At 42.5% G+C, this 23,408-nt stretch overlaps 2 protein-coding genes across 2 annotated transcripts in view; both read left to right on the top strand.

The window, feature by feature from the left end:
* The first annotated feature begins 2,990 nt into the window (after positions 1–2,990).
* On the top strand, positions 2,991–12,555 carry LOC139410672 (myozenin-1-like). Its single transcript, XM_071156068.1, has 6 exons — positions 2,991–3,316; positions 6,279–6,372; positions 8,755–8,942; positions 9,190–9,403; positions 9,587–9,767; positions 11,629–12,555. Exons 2-6 carry the CDS (start codon positions 6,288–6,290, stop codon positions 11,864–11,866), a joined length of 906 nt encoding a protein of 301 aa, XP_071012169.1. The 5' UTR covers positions 2,991–3,316; positions 6,279–6,287; the 3' UTR covers positions 11,867–12,555.
* Positions 12,556–12,940: 385 nt separating this feature from the next.
* Positions 12,941–23,408, top strand: part of LOC139410666 (ubiquitin carboxyl-terminal hydrolase 54-like) — a 109,339-nt gene continuing 98,871 nt past the window's right edge. The window contains exon 1 of the mRNA XM_071156055.1: positions 12,941–12,988. The gene's annotated coding sequence lies outside the window, so the exon portion shown is untranslated. The remainder of the gene's footprint in view (positions 12,989–23,408) is intronic.

Here is a 23,408-nt window from a genome sequence, read left to right as displayed (position 1 = left end):
TGGAGTGGGTCGAGAGCTTCAAGTTCCTTGGCATCCACATCACTAAGGACTTAACATGGTCCACACACACTCTCAAAGTTCTGAAGAGAGCACGACAAATCCTCTTCCCCCTCAGGAGGCTGAAAAGATTTGGCATGGGCCCTCGGATCCTCAAAAAGTTCTACAGTTGCACCATCGAGAACATCTTTACTGCAGCATCCCCGCTTGGTATGGCAAATACGCAACCCTCTACCGCAAAGCGCTACAGACGGTGGTGCGGACAGCCCAGTACATCACTGGGGCCGAGCTCCCAGTCTGACTACTGACTACTGTCTGACAAACGGTACCGGAGCATCAGCTCTCGGACCAACAGGTTCTGAAACGGCTTCTACTCCCAAGACATAAGACTGCTAAATGGCCATAAGACTGCTAAATAGTTCATGAATGGTTACCCGGACTATCTGCACTGACCCTATCTTGCACTGACTCTATACACACTCACAAGACTATATATATACACACACAACACACACACACACACACACACACACACACACACACACACACTACACTGACACTCTCACACACCCCACACATTCACATACACTACATACGTACACCCACACAACACAAACACACACAAGACTCTCATCATATGCTACTGCTACTCTGTTCTTTATTTTAGTCCTATTATTATTATCATTATTATCTATCCTGATGCCTTTTCACTATACCCTACCTTAATGTACATACACATTGATCTGGTACTGGTAATCCCTGTATATAACTCCGTTCTTGTGACTTTTGTTCCTTCTATGTTACTATTTGTCCCTGTATCGTTGGGAAGAGCAAGCGTTTCACGGTTAAGTCGACACCTGTTGTATTCAGCACATGTGACAAATAAAATTAGATTTGATTTTAAATAGAGCTTTCTTTTTCCCAGGTTGTCTGCCAATAACATATTGATTATATTAGTGAGTTAAACATGTAAGGACAGTTTCTCTGACACAGATTAAGCCCAGTTGTGGACCAAACATTTGACAGTGATATAAAAATCCCATTGAACATGCTTTTTAGTCAAGGACTACGCTTAATCTGTGCCAGGAAACTGTCCCAAAGAATGTTATCATGGTCTAATAGTAGGATATCAAAAAAACTCAATTATATCCGCTCAATCTCTATTTCCACAATATGTAAACTAATGAATGCACATACATGTAACAGTGAAATCCTGACAACTATTCACCACATGATGGTGCTATGGGCTGTATTTTTCAACTCATTCTGAAACCCCTTAGCACTAGGTCACAACTTATTGGTGAAGGGTACTACAAACCCATACATTATATGCTAAAAAACAGACAGTCTGGTGGAGACATTTAGCTGGCATCTTTTCCATTTGCCACCTATATATAGGGCTGTTAATATCCAGAAAGTATTTATGGCTGCTCAACGCCCCCATTTTTACATTCCAGTCAGAATATGATATGAGGAGGCCTCCCAAGTGGTGCAGCGGTCTAAGGCACTGCATTGCAGTTCTTGAGGCATCACTACAGACCCGGGTTCGATCCCAGGCTGTGTTACAACTGGCCATGACCGGAAGTCCCATTGGGCCAGCGCACAATTGGCCCAGCATCATCCGGGTTATGGGAGGTTTTGGCCAGGGGGGCTTTAATTGGCTTATCGCGCTCTAGCGACTCCTTGTGGTGGGCCGGGTGCCTGCAGGATGACCTCGATCGTCAGTTGAACGGTGTTTCCTCCAACACATTGGTGCAGCTGGCTTCCGGGTTAAGCGGGCGGGTGTTAAGAAGCGCGGTTTGGCGGGTCATGTTTCAGAGGACGCATTACTCGACCTTTGCCTCTCCCGAGCCCGTTGAGAAGTTGCAGCGATGAGACAAGATCGCAATTGGGTAGAATTTTTTTAATAATATTATGATATGAGGAAACATACTAACAGTAGTATTACAGTAGTAGCCTATATCTGTGACGGATATTCCAAGGCTGAAATGTTGAGTGCAGAAAAATACATTACTGGGTCCAATGCAGAGGGTGAGGTTTTGAGATATAAATCAGAACAGTGGGAAATGAATAACGGATATCTATTATGAGCTGGGAAATACAGTATATTATACAATATTATGCCAGCAGTTTTTTATTTGTGATTAATTGATTTATTTCCTGTAACACAACAATTCACCATAACACATAACACATTCACCATAACACAACATAACCCGTCTTAGTAGACAAGCTCCTGGTGCTTAACAGTGAAGCACTGCAAGCCGCAAGGTCAGATGTCAAGGTTAAAAATTCAGGCCTCCTGAGTCACTGTTAACCTCCCTTACTAATGTAAATGTTTCAAATGAAGAGGCAAGGTGCAAATGGTACATTTGACTCACTTCTCTTCTAGTGAGCACACAGGGGAGAGAGAAGCTGTGACAATGACTGTAAAATGAATCATCACAAAGAGCAAATAGCAATGTGGGGGTGAGATGTGTGATGGCACTCTTCACTTTGATTTTTGTTCTTCACTCTTCCTTTTGGCCTGATTGTTTTCCCTACAGTAGGCTACATCACCCCGGCTTTCACTGTTATACGGAGTACAGATTGTACAGACTTGCTTAAATGGGAGAACTTGAAATGATCTATGAATTGAGTATGTAAAGTAACCAATCTACAAAATATCACACCCTGGTCTAACGTATGGATTGAATAACACTAACAGGCACATATATTAAAAAACGTTCAGCCATTAAGCCATGGAGAGAGCTGTGGATTTGTCTGAGCCAACAAATCAGCACCCACTTTGGTTTAGGAGGCTATATGACCACGAATACCATAGAACAGCAAGGACGCCTCTGCCTGACAGAAAACTGATAATCTATTGGAAGGTTGGAGTTAATTAATGAAGGGGAAAATGGGCTAACCAATGACGCCAACCCCAACTCACACCCTCAGACACTCCTCCGTCCTTTGAGGCTCTATTATAACTAAGTTTAGACTCCCCCCTCACTCTGCACTGGTTCTATATATAGGCCCCCCGGACCATCTCTTGATAGCCCCATCAGCACTTTCACCCCCCATCCCCCACTTTTACTTTTACTTTTACCCCAACCTCAACCCCCCCCCCCCCCCCCCCCCCCCCCCCCCCTCCAGCCCCCCCTCAAAGATCTGCCATCCAAGCTCAGGGTGGATTTCACACTCCCTGGGATCTGAGTCCAGCCACAGGTCTGAGGCACCCTGGGATTTGTAAACTTCTGATTAAGATTAACCTGCAGCCTTCATCTCCTACTGGTATTACTAGACCTCCTTGAACATAAGGATTTTAAAAAACTGGGTGAGTGGATCATTGATTTTACTAACCAATTGCATGCATGACTTGGCCGTCAACGGCAAACTGGAAAGCAAAGACAGTTGTGCAAAATCTTCACCTATAGCATTCAAAAAGAACTGCACTTGAGAATTGAAATTATGCTTGAAGACCTTGACTCAATAAGGAATGCATTATTTATTCATTTATGGGATATAAAGTGCTTTTGAAGGCATGGTGAAGTGATCTTGATGTTCATTGAACATTTTTAGAATTTGCCCATCACTCAAAGACGCAGGCAGGCTCTGAGAGAATGTGCTGACTGCTCCCCTTTGTCCAACAGCACATTTTATATGGTGTGCAAAGCCTGGAATACCCAGCTGGGGAGGTGAAACCTGAGTGCTGGGGTCCTCAGCTGGTGATAATTTTACAGGGGATTTACAAAGTCCTCCCCCACAATCCCTTCTCCAATCCACCCACCTATCAACCCTCAACATCTTCATTTTAATTTGGGGAAGATTAGATCATTCTCTTGACAATTGTGTCAATGTGTATGTGTTTGTATGTGAGTGTCCATTGCGTCTCACACATCTGATAGTACACTGACGCCACTACTCGACGCTGAAAGGTCTTGGCTGAAAATAGCTCTGGTGGATTAGGTTACAGTCAGTCGATGTGATGCGAAGTTTGCCACAGAGTGGGTCTTCAAGAAGCTGCAGACTCTCAGTAGGTACAGAACAGTATGGCTTAAAGGAGAACTACAGTATATAGAAAGGGGCTCTGTGAGACATAAACATGATGGGCGGTGTGGTGCTTGTACTGTATCCCAACTGAGATCTTCCATGTCTTCAAGCTTCACCTAGCAACCTAGACTACAGAGTTCCTGTGTCAGATTTCTACATACTTTAAGAATCTATGATTACAGCCATGTTCACGCGTATCCATCAAATTGGATCGATGTGTTTACTGCAAATTGGATTTATCTGAAAGTCTTGGTAGTGTGTGCTCATCAGCTCATGAAGAGGAATGTGTTTACTGCAACCACTGTAGGCATACAGAATACTCTGTGTTAAACCTTTCTAATTTCTAGAGTTGTCAGATCAAACAAAACAGAAACTTACAGTGGGCTATATGTTTTCTCACGGACGGACATCTCTTGGCTCGGGGAATGTTATGGATCTGAAGCCACTCTGAACTTGGAAAAGGAGCAGGGTGCAGTCTGCACGTGTTCTGCCCTCAGAAGCATGGCCTCATAAGTGTGGGTCCCAACATAGTGCAATGGTTAGAGATTATCACTAGAGGGACTCCAATCCCCGATCTCCACTCTCTGTGCTGCCTTTCCACAATTATTTTTTTCTGCTATTGAGTGGCTACAGAGAGACTATATATACACATATATACAGTACCAGTCAAACGTTTGAACACACCCACTCATTCAAAGGTTTTTCTTTAAAAAAATATATTTTATACATTGTAGAATAATAGTGAAGACATCAAAACTATGAAATAACACATGGAATCATGTAGTAACCAAAAAAGTGTTTAACAAATCAAAATAGATGTTATATTTGAGATTCTTCAAAGTAGCAACCCTTTGCCTTGATGAAAGCTTTGCACACTCTTGTTATTCTCTCAACCAGCTTCACCTGGAATGCTTTTCCAACAGTCTTGAAGGAGTTCCCACACATGCTGAGTACTTGTTGGCTGCTTTTCCTTCACTCTATGATCCCAGATCATCTCAATTGGGTTGAGGTCGGGTGATTGTGGAGACCAGGTCATCTGATGCAGCACTTCATCACTCTCCTTCTTGGTCAAATAGCCCTTACACAGCCTTGAGGTGTGTTTTGGGTCATTGTCCTGTTGAAAAACAAATGATAGTCCCACTAAGCGCAAGCCAGATGGGATGGCGTATCACTGCAGAATACTGTGGTAGCCATGCTGGTTAAGTGTGCCTTGAATTCTAAATAAATTAAAGACTGTGTCACCAGCAAAGCACCCCCACACCATCACACGTTGTCCTCCATGCTTCATGATGGAAACTACACATGTGGAGATCATCTGTTCATCTACTCTGCATCTCACAAAGACACAGCGGTTGGGACCAAAAATCTCAAATTTGGATTCATCAGACCAAAGGACAGATTTCCACCGGTCTAATGTCCATTTCTCGAGTTTCTTGGCCCAAGAAAGTCTCTTCTTATTATTGGTACCCTTTAGTAGTGTTTTTTTGCAGCAATTTGACCATGAAGGCCTGATTCACGCAGTATCCTCTGAACAGTTGATGTTGAGATGGAGATGTGTCTGTTACTTGAACTCTGTGAAGAATTTATTTGGGCTGCAATCTAAGGTACAGTTAACTCTAATGAACTTATCCTCTGCAGCAGAGGTAACTCTGGGTCTTCCTTTCATCATAGCGCTTGGTGGTTTTGCGACAGCACTTGAAGAAACTTTCAAAGTTCTTGAAATGTTCCGGAATGACTGACCTTCATGTCTTAAAGTAATGATGGACTGTCGTTTCTCTTTGCTTATTTGACCGTTCTTGCCATAATATGAACTTGGTCTTTTACCAAATAGGGCTATCTTCTGTATACCACCCCTCCCTTGTCACAACACAACTGATTGATTTAACAAGGCACACCTGTTAATTGAAATGCATTCCAGGTGACTACCTCGTGAAGCTGGTTAAGAGAATGTCAAGAGTGTGCAAAGCTGTCATCAAGGCAAAGGGTGGCTTCTTTGAAGAATCTCAAATATAACATATATTTTGAGTTGTTTAACACTTTTTTGGTTACTAAATGATTCCATATGTGTTATTTCATAGTTTTGATATCTTCACTATTATTCTACAATGGAGAATGAGTAGGTGTGTCCAAACTTTTGACTGGTACTGTATATATATATATATATATAAGCTAAATCCAGACATATTATACAGTAGCTTGGTATGTTCTGTGACCTTTTCTAACTTCCTGTTTACATGTGTTCTCAGTCTGCAGTCATGCCTCATGGAACACCTGCCCCACCTAACAAGCGGAAAAAGCCCTCTAAGATCATCACTGACCTGTCACATGTCACTCAAGATGGTAAGGCACAAACATGTGAGCTCATAAACACAACATATTGCATGTACAAAGGTACATTGCTCACATATTAAAAAAAGATAATGAGATCTCCCAAAGTTATGTGAGAGACCGCACAGTACCATACATTCAATTCTGCTCAGTAACATTTATCAATATGAGCCTGTGGTATTATCAAGAGTAACATACTGAACTAATTGGTAAACCGAGAGGGCAGGCAGGGGGACACTTGTCAAAGAGGCTCCTCCACATGGATACACTTAACATGTCCTAATGACTAGCGCCCTGTCACACACACAAACATTTATCGCCTAGATTTCACAGCACAAATACGATATGTCCTTTATAATCATCGCAGTAATGGTTTACTCTCCCCTCCCTCTCAGCTGTTAGGATCCATGCTTCATTAAACAGCGATGGCATGATGATTTTTAATGAAAGTTATGACAGGTGTTTTTCCTCTCCATCCATTAAGTGCTCCAGATCTTCGTGCAAGTAGATACAGTAGTCTCCGTTGACATCAGTAAAGTGTAAATTTATGCTGCCCTTTCACTTCAGTTGTGCTGTGCACTTCATACTTTTTTTGTGTAAAGTGTCCTGACAGATGTAGCAATAAGGCCTAAGCAGAAAGCTGTGTTTTAACAGCAGGTTCATGTTTATTGAGATAAATCTAGTCCTTAACGCAGAACTGAGCGAATTTTCGCAAGATGGGCCAGCTGCAAAGTTCAAAGAGACTATATTGTAAAAAGTTATGAAATTAATTTAAGGTTAGGGTTAAGTATATTTGTAAGAAGTGTGATTAAGGTTGGGGTTAAAGTCCCCATGCAATCTTTGTCATTTTATTTGGAAATCATCACTGCATGTTTAATAAATCACCGTGTGTGTTTATTTAATGAAAATAACTCCACAATATATTTTTGATCATGCATTTCCCTGAGACTCCTTTGACCTGTGAAATGCTCAGTCTGATCATGTGGGCGTTAGGAAAACATTTGAAGATATTTACATAAAATCACGTTTTTAACTGCATTGCCCCTTTTAAGGTTAGGGTTAGGTTTAAAATCAGATGTGATGAATTTGTGGCTGTGCCAGCTAGCTTCAGCATTCAAACGTATTCCCCCCCCCCCCCACCAGAGAAGCCACGTCTGTTGTAGCTTATAACAGAAATAGTCAGAAATGAAATTTGAATCACATAACTAGTGTTGACTTTTAATGTCAGCATAAAAATGGTACTGTCAAACATTACAAAATCGTAATGGCACAAAAGTAATTGAGACACAAGCATAGTCCTTTTGAACTGCAGAATTTATTGCCAGGAAAACAAACAGGAATGCTAAATTATTAAATCCACCAAATTTAATCAGAGTTGATGCGTGTTTATCTAGTGACAGTTCCTGCAATGGAAAAGGGTGGCAAGAACTTCTTAGCAGGAACTAAAAGGATGTCATGTTGAGAGGATGTGCTTAGTCAAAACAGTGTGGGATGAATGTTCTCATAACAAAGTTCTAAGTCCTGATGGTGCTATGTAAATAATCAGCTGCTTTCTGAAAACCTGTTTTTTGGTGGGGGTTTTTACACACAGAGAACATTTTACATAAGAGCTTACCGTAGATAGATAGATAGATAGAGCTTTAGAATTGTTGTGGAACGTCTTCCCTGTGCAGTGTTACAGATTGAAGACTTTCTCCCTTCACCCATCCTCTCTGTTTCAACACCCTGTGACTTCTGACCAATGGATCATAAGCACTGAGAACAGAACAAATATAGACAACACAGACATGAAAACGACTCAGGCCTTACCTCATAAAGCCATAAAGCCTCAGTCAGAGTCAGGCCCAAACTCGGGGATGAGCTGTTCTCTGCTCTCTCTCCTTCAACAGGCACATTGTTGAAGAACAGCCAGTTCATCTTTGGGCAGAGAGATTTATGAATTTTCCACCGTAATGATACCAAGAATCTGAGAGCATCCCCCTCCTAGGCAACCATCTGCACTGAGTGTAATTTCTGCTGAGATGTAGAGATCACGTCACACCCACACAGATGTGTTTTCTAGATGAAAGATGATGCACGCAAAGTACTTAAACATTCATTCAAACAATGCTAAGCAAACCGTAGAACCAATTCAAACCACAGGTAAGATTCTTTCTGCATAGGGAGATACAGTACATTACTGAGTGTATTTTTGTATCACACTGCAGACATTGTTGAGTCCAATAATACAAGTTTGAACAATTGCTGAAGCAGAATAATTACGTTTTTGATTTATCCCGGAAACCTGGTCTACAAGTTTAACGGAATAGAGCCTTATACAGTATGTTCATACAATATAATGTAGAGAAACAACAAGAGAAATGAATAGACAGTGTGAACATTTCTCATCTGCAGAGTATGAGTCAGAGCCTGAGGCGTCAGAGTTTGACCTGGGGACGAAGATCAAGACTCCCAAGGACACCATGCTGGAAGAGCTGAACCTCTTCACCAACAAGGGCTCCAAGATGTTCCAGAGGAGGCAGAAGCGTGTGGAGAAGTTCATATACGAGAATAACCCTGACCTCTTCAGCAGCGAGTCTATGGTAAGAAAAAGGAGGTCAATCATCCAAGTCAAAATTAAACACATGTTAGTATTATATATAGTTCATGTAGAAATTCTGTCCAAAGAGCTTGAATGTAAAACAATTGCAGTGAAAATTGGCAATGGATCAGGGAAGGAAGTACAACCCATGGATAGATAGGGAAATGATCACAATGTTGAGGCTATCAATGTCTATCTCAACAACCACCCAGGTTGGAAGCTTGTCTTACTTGTGTGTTTCATTTCAGGAGAACTTCCAGAAGTTGGTCCCCAGCCTGGGTGGCACAATGATGTTGGACGCTACTGGCCACATGGTGGAGAAGAAGGCAGGCCCTCCTGTGCCCCCTCCCAAACCAGGCAAAGATGGGCATGGTTATGGTCATGGTCAGGGACATGAGCATGGTCATGAGCATGGACACCATGGACATCATGATGATGTTGCTCCAGGAGAACATGGTCATGGTCAGTATCCGCTCATATCAACTCACGAGATTAGAACAAGTGATTTTGGAATTAATGGAGTGCAGTGCAATCAATATATCAGATTTTGCCTGACTTGATTTTTCCTGGATATTTATTCCAAAGAGGCTTGAACATCATGTGATAGAATATCTGGTTTCCTGACTCGCTGTTTTCTTCCTACAGGTAGTCATGGAGTAGAGGTGGCCTTAGACAAGGCCAAGAAGAGGCATGATTATGTCCCCTCATACGTATCACCATGGGAAAAGGCCATGAAGGGCAACCAGGAGCTGACATCCAGCATGAGATATCATATGCCAGGCCCCCATGCCCACCATGATCTGCCCAAGTTCAAGTCCTTCAACAGGTACAGTCCCCTCTATGCTTTGCTTGGTTGACTCCTTAGCATCTAAAAAAATATATATATACAGTGCCTTGCGAAAGTATTCGGCCCCCTTGAACTTTGCGACCTTTTGCCACATTTCAGGCTTCAAACATAAAGATATAAAACTGTATTTTTTTGTGAAGAATCAACAACAAGTGGGACACAATCATGAAGTGGAACGACATTTATTGGATATTTCAAACTTTTTTAACAAATCAAAAACTGAAAAATTGGGCGTGCAAAATTATTCAGCCCCTTTACTTTCAGTGCAGCAAACTCTCTCCAGAAGTTCAGTGAGGATCTCTGAATGATCCAATGTTGACCTAAATGACTAATGATGATAAATACAATCCACCTGTGTGTAATCAAGTCTCCGTATAAATGCACCTGCACTGTGATAGTCTCAGAGGTCCGTTAAAAGCGCAGAGAGCATCATGAAAAACAAGGAACACACCAGGCAGGTCCGAGATACTGTTGTGAAGAAGTTTAAAGCCGGATTTGGATACAAAAAGATTTCCCAAGCTTTAAACATCCCAAGGAGCACTGTGCAAGCGCTAATATTGAAATGGAAGGAGTATCAGACCACTGCAAATCTACCAAGACCTGGCCGTCCCTCTAAACTTTCAGCTCATACAAGGAGAAGACTGATCAGAGATGCAGCCAAGAGGCCCATGATCACTCTGGATGAACTGCAGAGATCTACAGCTGAGGTGGGAGACTCTGTCCATAGGACAACAATCAGTCGTATATTGCACAAATCTGGCCTTTATGGAAGAGTGGCAAGAAGAAAGCCATTTCTTAAAGATATCCATAAAAAGTGTTGTTTAAAGTTTGCCACAAGCCACCTGGGAGACACACCAAACATGTGGAAGAAGGTGCTCTGGTCAGATGAAACCAAAATTGAACTTTTTGGCAACAATGCAAAATGTTATGTTTGGCGTAAAAGCAACACAGCTCATCACCCTGAACACACCATCCCCACTGTCAAACATGGTGGTGGCAGTATCATGGTTTGGGCCTGCTTTTCTTCAGCAGGGACAGGGAAGATGGTTAAAATTGATGGGAAGATGGATGGAGCCAAATACAGGACCATTCTGGAAGAAAACCTGATGGAGTCTGCAAAAGACCTGAGACTGGGACGGAGATTTGTCTTCCAACAAGACAATGATCCAAAACATAAAGCAACATCTACAATGGAATGGTTCAAAAATAAACATATCCAGGTGTTAGAATGGCCAAGTCAAAGTCCAGACCTGAATCCAATCGAGAATCTGTGGAAAGAACTGAAAACTGCTGTTCACAAATGCTCTCCATCCAACCTCACTGAGCTCGAGCTGTTTTGCAAGGAGGAATGGGAAAAATTTCAGTCTCTCGATGTGCAAAACTGATAGAGACATACCCCAAGCGACTTAAAGCTGTAATCGCAGCAAAAGGTGGCGCTACAAAGTATTAACTTAAGGGGGCTGAATAATCTTGCACGCCCAATTTTTCAGTTTTTGATTTGTTAAAAAAGTTTGAAAAATCCAATAAATGTCGTTCCACTTCATGATTGTGTCCCACTTGTTGTTGATTCTTCACAAAAAAATACAGTTTTATATCTTTATGTTTGAAGCCTGAAATGTGGCAAAAGGTCGCAAAGTTCAAGGGGGCCGAATACTTTCGCAAGGCACTGTATATTTGAAAAGAGTATGAAGTAATGGAGCCCACCCATTTACTCTCAAACTCAGACTCTTTGTATTGTCCGTCCATGTATGTGACACACATGTACAGAAGTTGCCTTAGAAGATTAATTTAACTTATTAGTCTGATCTTCATTTGTTGCCCATCACTCTATCTGTCTTAGGAGTGCTACACCGTTTGGGGGCTTTGATAAGGCCTCTCAGCTCATGACCTTCCAGCTGCCAGACACCCATGAGGTGGCCCATGATGAGCCTGAACTGGCTGTAGTATACCAGCATGAGATTGGCGCTCGACCCTCCTTCAACCGCACTCCTATAGGCTGGGTGGGGAGCGGTGAGCCCAGCAGCATCCACATCGAGTTGGACACCATGCCCTTCGATGGGGAGACTGACGACCTGTGAATAGCATGCCCCACAGACCCAGATGTGCAGATAAAGACCAAGCACAAATATATACAATTACATAAACAAAAACCATCACTTTTTTTTGAAAGGTTTTGGATGCAGTCAGCTTTTCCTTGGGTTGAATTAATTAATAGGAAAGTGTGTATGAAACGAACCACGTAGCTCAATATTGGGCTCTTAATTTAGACAGAGAGAGAGAGAGAAGGAGACAAAGTAAACACAATAGACAACCATAACTCTGACTTATGCTTACACTTATTTTTTCATGATGATTCATTTAAGGAGCATAGTATATTGTGCAATCACACGACAAGTGTGTAGCTTATTCACAAAGCAGCAACATAACATATGTCCATGAGGAGAACAGGTAAACTCAACGGAGAGTTTGAGTATTGTTTAGCTTTTCAGCATGTTGATGTGACTCATTGCTCATCAGGACAGCCACACGTTGTTCATTTAGCTTCTAGCCTTCTACCATCATGGCTTTTACTGTATTTCTGTGTTTTTTCCTGTGTTTCCATGCCGCTTTCACTTTTGACAGCTTTGTCAAGCCCCTGCAAATCCAACCCATCCTAGGACACATGCAGTAAGCATGAGGTGAGGTGTGTTCATTTCTGTTGAGTGATAGAGATGATGTTCTACTGCATCACCCACATTTTCTCCTTAATAAACTTTTTCCAATTGTAGTTTGCATCTGTTATTCTTTGTATCTCGCATGTGTACAGTGTAAGACTGACTATAATCTTCAGTGGAACGAATAGACAGGAGGACAGTCTAACGTGTGGGGACCCTCTTTAGGGCCCCACGGTGTAATTCACTTGATGGAAGACAGTGATGTAACAGGGATGAATTTCAAAGGAACTTTACCTGTGACAAACACCTTAAAAATGTGAAATAAAATCATCAGTCAGTGTCCCCTTTTTTCCTTCTCAGTCCGTCCCCCTGTGCCAAACACTTGGATTTCACCTCTCAATACGCCAAGCCAAAATATCGCGAGCATTTGGTTGCCTTGGCTGCAGCGCAGGGTGACGCTAGAGGAGGTTTGACTGGGGTTTAGCGGCAGAGCGTTTCACACAAGTCCCTCAGGACAAGGGACAAGGCAACAGCGGGGTTGAAAAGGTAAGTCGGCTGTCCACAAACTTGATACCAAATGAGAAATTGGAAGGATTTAGATAAAATTACCAATTTAGAACACGACTTAAGTTATGGAACATGGACAAATGCAGGCTGCAATCGCGTGTAGGCTAAATGCACGCCAGTCCTGTGATACATTGAGAGTGACGTTCACCATAGGGATGCGTTGCAAGAGGATGCTCTGTCTGCACTGTGACCACAGCACATTGGATTTCGACTTCGTTATCTAACGGTCTCTCTTGATTATTTAGACTGCGCACACGCAGCCACATGCACGCCATACCTTGTACGTTGTTTGCTTCTGCCAGATATTTAACTTGCGTGCACGGTGTGTTAGCATTGATACAGATTATCTCCAACGGCGTTTACCAGTTGAAATCAAATCAAACGTTATTAGTCGCACACGCCGTTTACAGCAGGTATAAAATGTGCAGCGAAATGCTTGTGTGCTAGCTCCCTCAACAATGCAGTACATTAGTCAATAACAATAATATAGAATGCCTAGTAATACTGGACTGTATTACACGGTATTTATACATATAAAGTGGGTAGTGTCTTCATATCACGCTGTGGAATAAATAGAACCGCAGGGTTGACTGTGTGTGTGTGTGTGTGTGTGTGTGTGTGTGAGAGAGAGAGAGAGAGAGAGAGAGAGAGAGAGAGAGAGAGAGTTCTGAGTATGTGTGGGTGCATGTGTGTAAGTTTGTGGGTAAGGGTTCGATGTGTTGGTAGTCAGTGCAAATCATCTCTAATGTGCAGATAGTCTCTGAGGTGCAAATAGTCTCTGTAGGTGCATATCTGTTCCGGTAGACATCTAAGGTTAGCTGTTCAGCAGTCTGATGGCCTGTTGGTAGTAGCTGTCTTGGAGCCTGTTGGTCCGAGACCCAATGCTACGATGCCACTTGCCAGATGGTAACAGAGTGAACAGTCCGTGGCTCGGGTGACAGGACTCCTTGACAATCTTTCGGGCCTTTCTCAGACACCACCTGGAGTACATGTCCCAGAGGGCAGGGGGCTCGAGTGATGGGCCGTCCTCACCATCCTTTGTAGAACCTTATGGTTGAGGGCGGTGCAGTTGCCGTACCAAACGGTGAAGCCTGAGGTTGAAGAGTCACTGTTGCGCCTTCTTCACAGCGTTAATGGTGTGATTGGACCATGTCAGGTCATATGTGATGTGCACACCGAGGAACTTGAAGCTTTTGACCCTCTCCACTGCAGCTCTGTCGATGGCAAGTGGCGTGCTCCCCCTCCTGTTTCCTGTAGTCCACGATCAACTTTAGAGGCCACTCCGGCAGGGCTCTAACCTCTTCCCTGTAGGCTGTCTCGTCGGCGATCAGACCCACCACTGTCGTGCCATCGGAAAACTTGGTATTTTTGGTATTTTATTGGGATCCCCATTAGCTGTTGCAAAGTAGCTACTTTTCCTGGGGTCCACACAAAACATGAAACATGACATAATACAGAACATTAATAGATAAGAACAGTTTAAGGACAGAACTACATCAATTAGTGATTAATGATGGTGCTGGAGTTGTGTGTGGCCAAGCAGTTGTGGGTGTACATAGAGGACAATAGGGGACTAAGCACGCACCCCTGGGGGCCCCCCATGTTGAGGGTCAGCGTGGCGGAGGTGTGTTGCCTACCCTCACCACCTGGAGTCTGCCTGTCAGGAAGTCCTGGATCCAGGAAAAGGAGTGATTTACGGCTAAATTGTTAGCTGCATCTACTCCGCAACTCGGCAAGCGTTGTTGATTTAGATATAGCTAATGCATTCTATATGGTACTTGGTGTTATGAACACATACTAATCAAGGTACGTGGATAAGCATGGAAATAGTTTCTCTTGTCTTGTCAACCTGCCTTTCCGTCTCAGACTCAGTTGCTGACATAGCTCCTGTACCCTAAAATAATGTCATCCTGTTTTATCTTAAACATTTAAACAAAAATGCATGTCGCTTAAACAAAAACAAAAATGCATGTCGCCCTCACGCGTGCCAGATGTATAATTTTTTAATCCTTGTTTGATTCTATCATTGATCCTAATGGATAAATTGATGCATGTCATTTCACACACACAATAATGCAGAACAGTGTAGTAGTGCTGTTTTACTACGTGTTACAGTGTAGTAATGATGTTTTACTACGTGTTACAGTGTAGTAATGATGTTTTACGACGTGTTACTGTGTAGTAATGCTGTTTTACTACGTGTTACAGTGTAGTAATGATGTTTTACTACGTGTTACAGTGTAGTAATGATGTTTTACGACGTGTTACTGTGTAGTAATGCTGTGTTAAGTGTTACTGTGTAGTAATGCTGTGTTACGACGTGCTACAGTGTAGTAATGTTGTGTCACGATGTGTTACAGTGTAGTAATGCTGTTTTACTACGTGTTACAGTGTAGTAATGCTGTGTTATGACATGTTACAGTGTAGTAATGCTGTGTTACGTCGTGTTACAGTGTAGTAATGCTGTTACGACATGTTACAGTTTAGTAATGCTGTGTTACGACGTGTTAGTGTAGTAATGCTGTGTTACGACGTGCTACAGTGTAGTAATGCTGTGTTACGACGTGTTACAGTGTAGTAATGCTGTGTTACGACGTGCTACATTGTAGTAATGCTGTGTTACGACGTCCTACAGTGTAGTAATGCTGTGTTACGACGTGTTACAGTGTAGTAATGCTGTGTTACGACGTGCTACAGTGTAGTAATGCTGTGTTACGACGTGCTACAGTGTAGTTATGCTGTGTTACGATTAGAGGTCGACTGATTCATCGGAATGGCCGATTTATTAGGGCCGATTTCAAGTTTTCATAACAATCGGAAATTGGTATTACAACAATACTGAATTAACACTTATTTTAACTTAATATAATACATAAATCAAATCAATTTAGCCTCAAGTAGATAATGAAACATGTTCAATTTGGTTTAAATAATGCAAAAACAGTGTTGGAGAAGAACGTAAAAGAGCAATATGTGCTATGTAAGAAAGCTAACGTTTCAGTTCCTTGCTCAGAACATGAGAACAAATGAAAGCTGGTGGTTCCTTTTAACATGAGTCTTCAATATTCCCAGGTAAGAAGTTTTAGGTTGTAGTTATTATAGGACTATTTCCCTCTATACTATTTGTATTTCATTAACCTTTGACTATTGGATGTTCTTATAGGCACTTTAATATTGCCAGTGTAACAGTATAGCTTCCGTCCCTCTCCTCTCTCCTCCCTGGGCTCGAACCAGCAACACAACGACAACAGCCACCACATAGAAGCAGCGTTACCCATGCAGAGCAAGGGAAACAACCACCCCAAGGCTCAGGGCGAGTGAAGTTTGAAACGCTATTAGCGCGCGCTAACTAGCCAGCCATTTCACTTCGGTCACACCAGCGTCATCTCGGGAGTTGATAGGTTTGAAGTCATAGACAGTGCAGTGCTTGATGCACAACGAAGAGCTGCTGGCAAAACGCAGGAAAGTGCTGTTTGAATGAATGTTTACCCGCCTGCTTCTGCCTACCACCGCTCAGTCAGATACTTAGATACTTGTATGCTTGTATGCTCAGTCAGATTATATGCAACACAGGACACGCTAGATAATATCTAGTAATATCATCAAACATGTGTAGTTAACTAGCGATTATGATTGATTGTTTTTTATAAGATAAGTTTAATGCTAGCTAGCAACTTACCTTGGCTTACTGCATTTGCGTAACAGGCAGTCTCCTTGTGGAGTGCAACAAGAGAGAGGCAGGACGTTATTGCGTTGGACTAGTTAACTGTAAGGTTGCAAGATTGGATGCCCCGAGCTGACAAGGTGAAAATCTGTCTTTCTGCCCCTGAACGAGGCAGTTAACCCAACGTTCCTAGGCCGTCATTGGAAATAAGAATGTGTTCTTAACTGACTTAACTAGTTAAATAAAGGTGTAAAACATTTTTTTTTAATCGGCTCCCCAAAATACCGATTTTCGATTGTTATGAAAACTTGAAATCAACCCTAATTAATCGGCCATTCCAATTAATCGGTCGACCTCTAGTGCTACAGTGTAGTAATGCTGTGTTACGACGTGCTCCAGTGTAGTAATGCTGTTTTACGACCTGCTACAGTGTAGTAATGCTGTGTTACCACGTGCTACAGTGTAGTAATGCTGTGTTACCACGTGCTACAGTGTAGTAATGCTGTGTTACGACGTGCTACAGTGTAGTAATGCTGTGTTACGACGTGTTGCAGTGTAGTAATGCTGTGTTACAACGTGCTACAGTGTAGTAACGCTGTGTTACGACGTGCTCCAGTGTAGTAATGCTGTTTTACGACCTGCTACAGTGTAGTAATGCTGTGTTACGACGTGTTACAGTGTAGTAATGCTGTTTTACGACGTGCTACAGTGTAGTAATGCTGTGTTACGACGTGTTACAGTGTAGTAATGCTGTTTTACGACATGTTACAGTGTAGTAATGCTGTGTTACGTGTTACAGTGTAGTAATGCTGTTTTACAACGTGCTACAGTGTCGTAATGCTGTGTTACAACGTGTTACAGTGTAGGAATGCTGTTTTACGACGTGCTACAGTGTGGTAATGCTGTGTTACGACGTGTTACAGTGTAGTAATGCTGTGTTACGACGTGTTACAGTGTAGTAATGCTGTTTTACGACGTGCTCCAGTGTAGTAATGCTGTGTTACGACGTGCTACAGTGTAGTAATGCTGTTTTACGACGTGCTACAGTGTAGTAATGCTGTGTTACGACGTGTTACAGTGTAGTAATGCTGTGTTACGACGTGTTACAGTGTAGTAATGCTGTTTTACGACGTGCTACAGTACAGTAATGCTGTGTTACAACGTGTTACAGTGTAGTAATGCTGTGTTACGACGTGCTACAGTGTAGTAATGCTGTGTTACGACCTGCTACAGTGTAGTAATGCTGTTTTACGACGTGTTACAGTGTAGTAATGCTGTGTTACGACGTGCTACAGTGTAGTAATGCTGTTTTACGACGTGCTACAGTGCAACCTACTTGAGAAAGTTGGACGGCGTTTACACAGTGGAATAGTTTTGCTACATAAAGTTGCTTTTATGATGCAAGGCGAAAAACAGAGAAATTAGACAGTTGGCAAAATGATGGATTTAAAAAATATAATTTGAAGACAGGTGAATAAAGATAGAATAACCTAAACTTGTGTGCCTATGATGACCTGTGGGTGCGGAAAATGGTCACCTGGGGGATAATATGCCCTTGTCTAGGCTACTCTTCACTTCCCCTTAACAGGGCTCTGTCATCGGGAAAAGTACATACAATTACATGCAGCTCCTCTGTCATCCCATCCGTTTTCAAAACATATAGTATTTTGCCCAAGTGGCAAGTTATTGAATTGACTGTGGGAGATGCTGCATGTGTGATTTGGGTGTGAAAATTCACCCCAGTAACATATGGTTCCCTAGCAACCAAACTGATGTGTGAGTGTAGTACTTATATAATCAACCATGGAAATGTCTTTATTATTTAGCACAGTCAGTGTTTTCTTACATAACATGATTGTAAATCTTTTTTAAGCCCCCACCGTGCAAGTCTCTGCTTTGTTTTCTGCTGATGAAGAGAAAATGACAGGATTTTATCGTTTCGTCTATGATAGGTGGGAACGTACAGTTGAAGTCGGAAGTATACATACACCTTAGCCAAATACATTTAAACTCAGTGTTTCACAATTCCTGACATTTAATCCTAGTAAAAATGTCCTGTCTTAGGTCATTTTGGATCACCACTTTATTTTAAGAATGTGAAATGTCAGAATAATACTAGAGATTCATCACATTCCCAGTGGCTCAGAAGTTTACATACACTCAGTTAGTATTTGGTAGCATTACCTTTAAATTGTTTAACTTGGGTCAAACGTGTCAGGTAGCCTTCCACAAGCTTCCCACAATAAGTTGGGTGAATTTTGGCCCATTCCTCCTGACAGAGCTGGTGTAACTGAGTCAGGTTTGTAGGCCTCCTTGCTGTTTTAGTTCTGCCCACACATTTTCTATAGGATTGAGGTCAGGGCTTTGTGATGGCCACTCCAATACCTTGAGTTTGTTGACCTTAAGCCATTTTGCCACAACTTTGGAAGTATGCTTGGGGTCATTGTCCATTTGGAAGACCCATTTGCGACCAAGCTTTAACTTCCTGACTGATGTCTTGAGATGTTGCTTCAATATATCCACCTAATTTTCCATCCTCATGAAGCCATCTATTTTGTGAAGTGCACCAGTCACTCCTGCAACAAAGCACCCCCACAACATGATGCTGCCGCCCTCGTGCTTCACGGTTGGGATGGTGTTCTTCGGCTTGCAAGCATTCCCCCTTTTCCTCCAAACATAACGATGGTCATTATGGCCAAACAGTTCTATTTTTGTTTCATCAGATCAGAGGACATTTCTCCAAAAGTATGATTTTTGTCCCCATGTGCAGTTCCCAACCATATTCTGGCTTTTTTTTACGGCGGTTTTGGGACAGTGGCTTCCTCCTTGCTGAGCGGCCTTTAAGGTTATGTCGATATAGGACTCGTTTTACTGTGGATATAGATACTTTTGTACCTGTTTCCTCCAGCATCTTCACAAGGTCCTTTGCTGTTGTTCTGGGATTGATTTGCACTTTTCGCACCAAAGTACGTTCATCTCTAGGAGACAGAACGCATCTCCTTCCTGAGCAGTATGACGGTTGCGTGGTCCCATGATGTTTATACTTGTGTACTATTGTTTGTACAGATGAACGTGGTACCTTTAGTCGTTTGGAAATTGCTCCCAAGGATGAACCAAACTTGTGGAGGTCTACAATTCCTTTTTTGAGGTCTTGGCTGATTTCTTTTGATTTTCACCTGATGTCAAGCAAAGAGGCACTAAGTTTGAAGGTAGGCCTTGAAATACTTCCACAGGTACACTTCCAACAGACTCAAATTATGTCAATTAGCCTATCAGAAGCTTCTAAAGCCATGACATAATTTTCTGGAATTTTCCAAGCTGTCTAAAGGCACTGTCAACTTAGTGTATGTAAACTTCTGACCCACTGGAATTGTGATACAGTGGATTATAAGTGAAATTATCTGTCTGTAAACAATTGTTGGAAAATTACTTGTGTCATGCACAAAGTAGATGTCCTACCGACTTGCCCAAACTATAGTTCGTTAACAAGAAATTTGTGGAGTGGTTGAAAAACGAGTTTTAATGACTCGAACCTAAGTGTATGTAAACTTTCCACTTCAACTGTATATAAACAGTCTGGAGAGGGATCTAAGGGTTATACTGTAGCTAGGCTAATTGGTTATGAATTGCTGATCTGTTACAACTCAAGATCTGCAGAAGTTAGAAAAACACAGAGAGGCTTAGGCTAGAGAAGGTGAGAGAGTTATTCTATTGTCCTTTCAAAATGAAAAATGCCAGACAGTTTTTGCCCTTCCTTTGCCCTAAGTGCTTTTCCCAAAAGAACGTGACTAAATCGTGCAAACATGCGTATCTTCTCAACACTCCTTGCGTTGCATAAACAATAACACAAGCTCTGTGAAGTATGGAGAGAGAGGGGGTGATTAGATTAGTGCATGCTTTGATATCTCTGACCAGCCCCCTCGGCCTCTTTCTCTCTTTCTTAGCTCCCCTTCATCTCTCTCTCTCTCTCTCTCTCTCTCTCTCTCTCTCTCTCTCTCTCTCTCTCTCTCTCTCTCTCTCTCTCTCTCTCTCTCTCTCTCTCTCTCTCTCTCTCATATAGATTAGCTGTGCAAAGTACATGTGAGTCCTGGCCTGCATGCTAAATTAGGCCATGGATTGTTATGTAAAATTTGGTGATGAATAACTTAACATACGGATGGAGTGTTCCCATGCATTCTTTTAGAGAAAGGGTCTGCGGACTGTTTTAGTAGGCGGTATACTGTGCTTGAAAGTTGCAGATGCAGCTTCCTGATGTTGGTCAGGAAGGGCCTGGATAAAGCCAGTGTGTTATTAGAGGTCCGAGGATAAGGCCTACTTTTGGATAAAAGTGCTACTTTCTGAGGAGGAACAAAAACAGATTATTGCTTGAAAGAGCTAACAAGAAAGTGACTTAGATCACTACTCAGACTTCATGGCTCCTGCACTCTGGGTGTCTAGATTCAAGCCGTGATGCTTTCCCCTTCAATTAACCTGGGCCTCAGTGACCTCCATTATCAACCTGGTCCATCCTGGCAGCCAGTGTCCTGTGCAAACTCAGATAAGCAGGAGAGACCACCCCCATGTTGTGATGTGCTATCCCCACCTATTTATAATATAAACAAGCCTGGGAACAGTGGAGCAAAAGCGACATCTCTGTGAATGTCAGAGGTTGATACAATAGGGGTCCTGTGCAAAACAGTACTGTGTCTCTTGTCAGAGATTAGAATATAGCCTACTCAGCATCTCCTTTAGTATTGGATCTGTTATATTTCTCCCACCAGTTGGTAAATTGCAATTCTTTGGTCTAACACATCTGAAATATGTGGCCTCCCTTTTCAATTTGTCAGAGAAGTGAGGATGGTTAAAAAACGGGGGTAAATTAAATTCCTTTCCCAGCAGGAGGCTAGCGAGGCTGGGCTGTACATCTCTATAGGTACTGCTGCTCAGTCTACTGATAACCTGCTCCTACTGCGTCAGGCTCCCATTAGACCCTCTGTGGCGGAGCGAACCAATGCCTGGCATGTCATCCATGGACGCGGAGCCCCTCCCTCCCTCCATCCCTCCCCCTGCACTCTCTGCCCAGGCCTGCTTATTTTCACCCACAGCAGTGGCCGTATGTTTTCTATCAGCTGTAATCTCCAGTGCAGAAATGAAACACAGCTAAGCAGGATTGCCGAGAGGGGACGTGGCAGAAATGAGAGTTGTTGTTAAACAGGAGTTATGCAGACACATCGGGACAAGAGGCTGGTCTTTAGATGGTAATGGAGAGTGTAATGCAGAGGTAGGCTCTGGTTCAGTCGCCATGTAATGCCTAATGCATTGAATCTGTGTGTAAGCAGACTAGCTGAGGCAGTCTAGACTGGCCATTATGTAATTAGCCAGTCTCACCCTCCTCATCCATTACCGTTTTACTTTCGCATCAAACTCTTTTCGATCTGTTGTCGTGGAGTCAATCTGTTTTCATTATTCAAGTATCTCAATTATTAGGAGGTCAGTCCACCTGAGCATAGGAGTCTGACATCATTGTTAAATGGATTCAGAAGAGGCTGGTTCTGCCTTGTCACAGCTGTTTTGTGTATGAGGAGGGAAGGGAAGAAGGGGTGCATTTAATGTTCAATGATGCGTAGCGAATGGTGGAGGGACACCTTCAGGCACTCAGGCTTGTGTCTCAGGCGTTGGTCTGTTTCCAGTTCATCTAATAATGCCTTCACAGGCTACACCACAGCTCCAGACAGATCTTATCAGTGGGCCATTGGCCGTTTTTACTAATACAGTTGAAGTCAGAAGTTTACATACACTTAGGTTCGAGTCATTAAAACTCGTTTTTCAACCACTCCACACATTTCTTGTTAACAAACTATAGTTTTGGCAAGTCGGTTAGGACATCTACTTCGTGCATAACGCAAGTAATTCTTCCAACAATTGTTTACAGACAGATGATTTCACTTATAATTCTCTGTATTCCAGTGGGTCAGAAGTTTACATACACTAAGCTGACCGTACCTTTAAACAGCTTGGAAAATTCCATACAATTATGTCATGGCTTTAGAAGCTTCTGATAGGCTAATTGACATCATTTGAGTCAATTGGAGGTGCACCTGTGGATGTATTTCAAGGCCTAACTTCAAACTCTGTGCCTCTTTGCTTGACATCATGGGAAAGTCCAAAGAAATCAGCCAAGACCTCATAAAAAAAATGGTAGACCCCAAAAAGTTTGGTTCATCCTTGGGAGCAATTTCCAAAAGCCTGAAGGTACCACACTCATCTGTACAAACAATAGTACACAAGTATAAACACCATGGGACCACGCAGCCATCCTACCGCTCAGGAAGGAGACGCGGTCTGTTTCCTAGAGATGAACGTACTTTGGTGCGAAAAGTGCAAATCAATCCCAGAACAACAGCATAGGACCTTGTGAAGATGCTGGAGGAAGCAGGTACAAAGGTATCTATATCCACAGTAAAATGAGTCCTATATCGACATAACCTGAAAGGCCGCTCAGCAAGGAGGAAGCCACTGTCCCAAAACCGCCGTAAAAAAGCCAGGCTATGGTTTGGAACTGCACATGGGGACAAAGATCATACTTTTTGGAGAAATGTCTTCTGATCTGATGAAACAAAAATAGAACTGTTTGGCCATAATGACCATCGTTATGTTTGGAGGAAAAAGGGGGAGGCTTGCAAGTCGAAGAACACCATCCCAACCGTGAGGCACGGGCTGGCAACATCATGTTGTGGGGGCGCTTCTCTGCAGGAG

Source organism: Oncorhynchus clarkii, chromosome 1, assembly GCF_045791955.1.
Source record: "Oncorhynchus clarkii lewisi isolate Uvic-CL-2024 chromosome 1, UVic_Ocla_1.0, whole genome shotgun sequence".
NCBI classification, from domain to species: domain Eukaryota; kingdom Metazoa; phylum Chordata; class Actinopteri; order Salmoniformes; family Salmonidae; genus Oncorhynchus; species Oncorhynchus clarkii.
Note: the sequence above shows the minus strand (reverse complement) of the source record. Positions and strands in the feature narration are given on the sequence as shown.